The 7,979-nt window shown below is 36.4% G+C and overlaps 1 protein-coding gene across 4 annotated transcripts; it reads right to left on the bottom strand.

Annotated features, from left to right (window-relative positions):
- Positions 1-575: 575 nt before the first annotated feature.
- On the bottom strand, positions 576-7,248 carry CARD16 (caspase recruitment domain family member 16). 4 transcript variants are annotated; one of them, XR_004903834.1, is made up of 4 exons: positions 7,142-7,248; positions 6,263-6,529; positions 1,305-1,393; positions 576-847 (listed from the first exon to the last, which is right to left on the bottom strand). XR_004903834.1 is itself a non-coding variant. In XM_036028637.1 (3 exons), the coding sequence occupies exons 1-2, from the start codon at positions 7,152-7,154 to the stop codon at positions 6,264-6,266; spliced, it is 279 nt and encodes a 92-aa protein (XP_035884530.1). In that variant the 5' UTR covers positions 7,155-7,248; the 3' UTR covers positions 576-847; position 6,263. The 4 variants fall into 4 exon arrangements, 3 of the variants coding, with proteins under 3 accessions (XP_035884530.1, XP_035884531.1, XP_035884532.1); XM_036028637.1 differs by lacking the exon at positions 1,305-1,393; XM_036028638.1 differs by lacking the exon at positions 1,305-1,393 and having other exon boundaries at positions 576-820.
- Positions 7,249-7,979: the final 731 nt, after the last annotated feature.

Below are 7,979 nucleotides of genomic sequence, written 5' to 3'. Positions count from 1 at the left end.
CTGAAAAAAATCCTAATGTTAGAATTTCCTGTGATAGCATGTACAACAATATCATTTTTTATAACACTAGATAGTATGAAAAGCTATTATATAGAAAGCAGATGTTTTCTGTATCTTGTTCTGGTTGTGCCATTTTCAACCCTTTGAAAGACACTTACACTCTCAGTTTATGTATCTCTGTTTCTTCATTATTTTAAGACTCTTGGGGTACTGTGACTAACATATCTTAGGAAGGGCACTAACTTAAATGCATGTAAATTTATTGTTCCTTTGTCTAAAACCTTCTTTTTCATGCTGCTTATCAGAATGGACTTTGAGAAACAAAACCTTGGGATCAAATTCCATTCATTATGTAAAGACTTTTGGCAATTTATTTAATATTTTTGTGCTTCTGTTATCTCATCTGTGTGTGTGTGTGTGTGTATATAGGTGGGATGAGGATTCATAATTATTCTAACTTTTTGTGATAGAATGGTATGAGTAAGACCACACCACAGTGTCTGCTGTGTATAGTAGTAATGAGCCATATTTCTGAAGCTTGGAATGGCAAAACATACTTCTTTGTCAATTGCTTCAAAATTTTCATATGCTTTATTTCATTATCTGCCATGAAAAATGTGTCCATTAAACAGGTTAAATATACACTGCTTTCATTTTATGAATAAGAAGACCAGGTTAAAAGAAATAGTTGGTTCAGAAACTTGGCAAACACAAATTGCAGAGCTTGGGTGAGAAGCGTGCTCTCCTCCTCATTCAGTCGAGTCATGTGCCACATAATGACGCTTCAGTGAAAAATGAGCACCATGCATGAGGGTTGTCCCTGAAGATTATAACAAAGCTGAATTTCCTGTAAGAAATGGAAGAATACATGCTTGCAGGCAAATTTTTTTAAAAAATTATAGTTGACATACAATAGTATATTAGTTTTAGGTGTACATCCCGATGATTAGATGTTTATATAACTTGGGTTATGTTCACCCTGAGAAATCCAGTACCCACCTGATACCCTATATAGATATTACAATATTCTCAACTATATTTTCTGTGCTTTGCTTTATAGCCCAAGGATTACTCTGTAACAACAAACTGAACTTCTAAATCCTTTCAACTCTTTTACCCACCCTCCCAACCCTCCTTCCATCTGGCAACAAATATTTCTCTGTATCTGAGTCTGTTTCTGTACTTCTTGTTCAAGATATAAATTTATTTCAATTGCCTTAAAATTAATAATAAAATTAATGGAGGTAGAGGGTAATTAATGTATATCTAATTTTTTAAACCTATATATCCATTTATTTACTTACATAATTAATAGACCTGACAGTAGGCATTAGAGATGAAAAGAAGAAAGGGCAGAATGAAGAGTTTTTTTCTGTTCTTCAGGATCTCTCTACTGTATGTATATATGGGGAGGAGAATAAAGAATATTAAATGGATTAACTAGAATCACTATGAACAGACTAATAAATACTAAAATCAAGAAGCACACTAGATAGACTCATGACACTAAACATAGATTATATAAATATATGAGGAAGAGATTTCACAGTGGTTTATATAAGTAAAGCTTTTAGGGTTTATTTTATTACAAGTTTAACACCATCCAACAGTGTGATGTACTTGTTAAAGAAGTAACATAACCTCTATCAAAATAAATATTTTTTCTCAATATTTGGATGATCTGTCAAAAACTAAAGTATTTGCAAAGGAAAGTTATATTCAATTTAGAAGGGAAATTTGAAGAAATGATAGTGTATTTGCCCAGCCAACATGAAATAGGGTTACTGTGGGTAAAGTTAAAGATAATTACAATAAATATATTGGACAAAACTATAGAAATCATCATTAGGAGGAAGAGAGGAAAGAATACTCTATTTCTTGATATACAGGTCTGGAGAACAATGAAAACATCAAAGAGAAAGAGTTGGATTATACTGGAGTTAATTTTTCTTATAAAGGAATAGGGCCTTTGTTTATAATGAATGTCCCATCTACTGAATTACCTAAGAAAGCATGCATGGGATAACCACCCTTAGTAGATTTATTACAGAAATTTCTAAGTTTGATGACATATTGACTTCCTTGGCCTCAAAATTTTTCCAAATCTAAGGTCTTCTTACTTTAAGAGAAAAGAGTCACTTTCTGATGAAATAATTTGAGAATTATGGGTAAAATACTTTTCTAGGACAAATAAAACAATGATTATTTAGTAAGAAGCTGGATTCATACAAAAATAATGTTTGCTAATAAGGAATCTAGCAATACTGACTTTGTCAAGATTCAAAAAATCTGAGACCATTTTTTCAGAGTAGAGGCCTGAGACATTTTTTAGGTCTTCCTTGTCATCTTGGACCTGGGATTTCCTTGGGCCACCTTCAATACTGTGTGAAATGAAATATTTGCATTTAAATGTTTGTGGCAGAGATTGGCGAGCTATTCAACAACATTCTGTCTTCTTCTTCCTGCACACACAGCTAGTCTGTGCTGCCAACCACCCTAGCAGTTTGGTTTGGCCATGTGACTGAGTTCAAGACAAGGAATGCAGGCAGGATGGTGTGACATATCCAGGCCGAGCCCAGCACAATCTCTCGCCAATGATTTTCCATATTTCTTCCAATGCCATTATTTGATGGTTGAGACCACAGTTGTTTGGGCATTTTTACAGGCATCTGAGTTTGTACTTGGTGGAGAGGTGTGTGCTGATGAAGTTTGCCTACTCACAAATGAGGCATAGGCTTCTATTAAATCCATGCCATAAATGGAGACAACTGTATTTGAACATTAATAAAAAATAAAAATAAATTATGAGAAACATCTAGCTAATTTGAAGAAAAGTGTTTGAATTGTTACAGCATTCCATATCATCTTAACTGATATGGGTGTGTGTTGGGTTATATTCATCCTTAAATTCTTGGCTAACTTTAACTGGTGGTGGGGATTCTTAAATACTTAGTCATTCATAACTTGTATATAAAAACAGGAACCTTCTTTGTCTTGCTAGTTACACTTGAAACAATCTATAGATCAAGGTTTGTGACACAGTGGCCATATGCTAAATATTGTTCTAATGGTGTAGCAAATAGTAGCAATTTTGATGAAATTATTCAGTAAAATTGTATTTTGACAAATGTTCATTACATGCACACTATGAGTCAATTACTGTTAGATGGGATCGTTCTTATGAATAAGTCAAAGATGCCCAATTTTCTCATAAAGCTTAAAGCCTATTGAGGGACAATGATGAATTTCATTTCTTAAAACTCAAAAGAAAATATAATGAGAGTCATGACTATGAGTCACAGGGGCCTGTGGGAGTAGGGTCTCAGATCTATAATAATAAAATTAGAAGTGGATAGATGGATCTGGACTTGAGAGTGGAATCAATAAAATTTGGCCACTGCTTGAAAGGTGTGAGGGAAAAGAAAAAGATAAAGAGCTAATTTAGGGTTTTGGTTGGAATAACTTGGTGATGGTGGCACCACTAACCAAATAGTGAAAACCAAAGGAGGAGCAATGTATGGGAAAGAATAAATGCAAATCCAGCTCTCGATATTTATAAACAATGGGGTCTGTTAGAGATGAGTGCATATGTTCAGCAGGCACTACAGTAGTGAAGTATGGCATTCAAGTGGGTAGTCAGAACATAAGACACAGATTCACAATTTATTAGTATAAACATGGTAGTGAAACTTTAAGAATTACTCTGAGAAAGCAACGTAGGCAAAAAGAAAAAAGGCGTATGATCAAGCCAGGAAAATTGCCCATTGTATCCTCTCTACGTTTGTCACACAAATCTGTAGTTAACATCAAGGAAGAATAGGTTCAAAAATGTTCCTTTGAACATACCATCCCTGGAAAAGGAAGAATCTCTGCTTGGTAGTCTTGTGTAGTATAATAATTTCCTTATTGTGAATTTAAGAAAAGATAAAAGGCATTAAAATAGTCACATATCATCTCTGAAGAATACGATCTAAATGTATTTGAAACTCCCTATTGAAAACAATTTCCACACATTGCAATCCTGTTCAAAATGTGATTTACCTGGAACCACAATTTTTACTGGGAAACAAAAGCCTCTCCACATGTATTATTAGACTTTAACAATTGAGGCAGAGCAAAAGAGTGCCTACAATGAATTCTTTCATTTCTGCATTGTACAATGAGGTGGAGCTGAGATTCCATCAGCCACAGAATCAAGAATTCTCTTAATGTGTGTGTTTCAAGGTGGCTCCTGAGGTGATCACTACTATGTAAAAGGTATGTGCAAAGTGAAGTTGTCTAAGTCAGAGCTGACTTGGACTAAGAAAAGGCACCTGAACTTTGACAGTTAGCCTTGCCAAGATTTATCACAGCAGAAAATGATGATGAAGTAACTCACTGGTCTACCCTCAATCACTGGTAAGTCAATTTCCTAAGTGCCAGAGAATAGGAAAGTGGTAGAGCCAGGATGTAAACACGAATCTGTCTTGCCTTTATTCCCAGGCTCTTTTTCATGACTGTTCTGGTGGCCCAGTTGGGACACTATAGATTGATGCCTGTGAAAGGAACCCTGATCACAGTCACTGTAATCTGCATTTGCCCTACTCAGAGTCACGCTCCGAGAAAAACATTGAAAAGCCTCAATAACTCTATTTGGTTCATTAAATCAATCAAACTTATAATGTACCATCTGAGGTCACGATTCATTATGATTGTCAATTTCAAAAATTAAATTTAAATTTTTTTGAGATTTTATAAAGATCTCAATATAACAATACACACTAGAGAAGCTTTTTCCACAAATTTTAAGAATTGCCAGGAGCTAACAAATGTAAAATACTCTTGATTCTGATTACGTAGTTCCTATTGAAGACAAGATTTTCATAGATACAATGTGGTCTATTTACCTACACTGAATGAGGGAAAACCATAGGCTTCCCAGAAAATGTCAACCCCAAGTTAACAGGCTGCAACTTGTCCCATCCTTCACATCTAGACTGCTGGAGAAAATTGACCATCAATAAGTTCAAGAACACTTTCTGGAAGTGGCTTTGTTTTGGCAGTAGTATACATGCCAAGAACTTTCTTTTAGAAAGATCTCTCCCATTAGAGTCTCTCAAATATGACATGTAATTGCCATATTGTGCAGTCCTTAAAAAAATTGGCAAGTAGATGAGGCAGAGACCAGTCTGTAACAACCCTGACTGAGGAGGCAACGTTTGACAAGAGGCGAGGTTGACTCTGGGTGTTAGAGTTACACAGTGGGTACACAAGTACCTCTGAAATTCAAGGACTAGGAATTGAAAGGAATAGGGCAATGGAGAAAAGACAATTATTTTGAACTTTCATAGTTATTTATTGTCTTTACTTTGGAAGGAGTGTTAATACCCATAGATGGCATTTCCTTGTCAGTAAGACATGCATAGCCTTTCCTAGTCCCTAGGAAAAATGTCTTTTTGCTTTCAAAGAACGACTTTTCCCTCTCATTGCACATAGAAAGCATAAAAGAGAAGCATAAAAGTTGCTGGGAATCCACCTGTGCTCCTGTCTCTGCTGCGTGGAGGGAATAAGGGACTATAGAGGAAGCAGGTCATTTGTGTAGGTCCTGTACCAGGGATTTAGAAGAATAGCCATAGGAGAAGTGGGCCTTTCACAGTAGCCTACAGCCTAGACCATGCTAGCAGACAATGTTACTCAAAAGAAAATGCAGAGGACAATTAGAGGAGAGTCCACTTTTAAAAACCTAGTTTTCTGTAATCATTGAATTATTCTCTGAGTGCTTCACCATCATGAAATATATTTTATTACTCCTAGGAAACAACATTTGGGTGAGAAACTATAAAAATTATTTTAATACAGGCCTTAAGTCTTCATGTCAGATAACTGTATAAGTTTCTAAGGATCACTACATTTAACTAACTTTTTTAGTTAACTAAAGAATTTAATAATATGCCATGCCAAGAGTGATATAGAATGCAGTGTGAAGTTTTTCAGACTATTGTCATGAACTTCAACAACTGAGCTATTGCACACTTAGGGTGGGAGATGAGTTTTAAGCCAAAAAGTAATACTGAGTCTGAAGGAATAAGACCTAAGAGTAAAGACACAGATGACATACAACAGTGCCAAATCTTTAGAAATGGGGCCTTGAAGCCAGATGTAAAGAAGTTGTCTGCAAACTAACATGGCCAATGAAGAAGTCAGACATACAATCAGACACAGAAGAAAGCAGGTACAAAGGCACAGGATCTACATGAACTCCAGTTTGAGTTGTTGACCTTACCTTAGGATAATCCCAGATTGTGTGCAAGTTGAGGGTCAACTTCAACAATTTGATTGATAAATATTTGGCTTGCCTGGTGCCCTTTCCGAATGACTGAATCAATCAAATCTCGGGCTTTATCCATAGCTGTGTAATTTTCTCTTCTTACTTTCTCCATCTCCTCTTGGTTCAGTACTCTTTCCTCTAGTAATCCATCCAACAAGCCATTTATCGTGCCCGTAGTCACCGATTGTATAAAATCCCTCCTCTTTGACTTCAGAAACCTGTCTGTTTGAAGCACAAAGATTCCTCAAGTCACTAAAACAACATCATTTCCTCTCATGTCAGGAACAGGGAAGGGCCTCCTTTAGACTTAATCGATTAGATGTCCCCCTCCACACAGTTCACTCATACTGAGAATATGCACATCACTTATTCTCCCTCAGTATTATCCATGTATGCTCACAGTATTGCCTGGATTCTGAGATTTGCTGTCTCTAAGTTAATGCCCAAAAACCAGACATCACCCTTACAGTGACACATGTTTATTCTCCTCGGCAAAATAAAAGAATGAAACAAATGGTAGTCTCTTTTCCATGGGTACAACAGCTGCTCTAGTACTTATTTTATAGGGATAATCCAATTAAGATTGCAAAATGCCATCAGAATACAAGTAATGTCCCAGTTCCTTGTGGCCTTTGCCTTTCTTTTCCAAAAGCTATGAAAGTCTCCTGGGTCCCATCTGTACTTACCTTTGTCTCCCTCCTCTTTCTTCCCTCTCCCTCATTGCTGCTCACTTAAACGTTCACAGAACCTAATTATGGTTTCCAAAAAGCCAGTTACTTTCATTTTTTTTTCCCCAAGGCATGCCCTTTTAGGCTGTAAAAAACAAAAACTCACCCGCATTTTCCATGGCTTTTCTTTCTTGTCTTTAACGTGCAATGTGAAAGTGAAAGTATGTTCAAACTTCCTTTTTAGCAGGCTGCGTTTCCATATAAAGAAGCACCAGCTACTCATGGAAATGCATGCCTATGCTTTTTCTTCATAGTAGTAATCAGATTGCTTAAACTTAAAAAGCATCAGGGAATAAGTATATCCTCAGGAAATTTCTTCACCAGCTTTTAGATCAGGTCATGATAGGTAGGGAGTGGAGCTTAGAGACTAAGAAAGGAATAAGAAAGTGTGTATATAATTAAACTTACACAATAACGAATATCTCATTTGTTAGGAAGTATAATCTGGAAAAGTAACTCTTCCATTGGTGTCTTCATCTATACATGGTGCTATTAAAAAATACCACAGACTGGGTGGCTTATAAAAAAAATGATTTTTTCTTCACAGTTCTGCAGTCTGGAAGCACAAGAGAAGGTACCAATAGAGCCAAATATCTCCTTATCTGAAAGTCTATTTTCAGATGGTTCTCTTTGTAGGAGGGTGCAGCTAGAGGGTCCCCAAAAGAAGGATTTGTAATGAGGTCCAGAACTCAAGGTGTCCAGGAAATATTAGAAAGATATATAGGATGTGGTCACCCTCTACCACAGGTGTAAGTTTTGGGGGAAGGGACACATGGAGCAGGGCCATTCAGAGCTGCTTTGAATAGCAACTAACCTTTGCAGCTAACCTCTGGTGTGGTCATTTAACATATCTATAACCTTTAACTGGTTGCATAGATATGTTAAATAGCTGTGGCCATGCTCTGAGCCAGGGGGATAGAAGGAACTTCCCCCCAAGATGTAAC

The sequence above is a fragment of the Phyllostomus discolor genome, chromosome 6 (assembly GCF_004126475.2).
Source record: "Phyllostomus discolor isolate MPI-MPIP mPhyDis1 chromosome 6, mPhyDis1.pri.v3, whole genome shotgun sequence".
Lineage (NCBI taxonomy): Eukaryota > Metazoa > Chordata > Mammalia > Chiroptera > Phyllostomidae > Phyllostomus > Phyllostomus discolor.
Note: the sequence above shows the minus strand (reverse complement) of the source record. Positions and strands in the feature narration are given on the sequence as shown.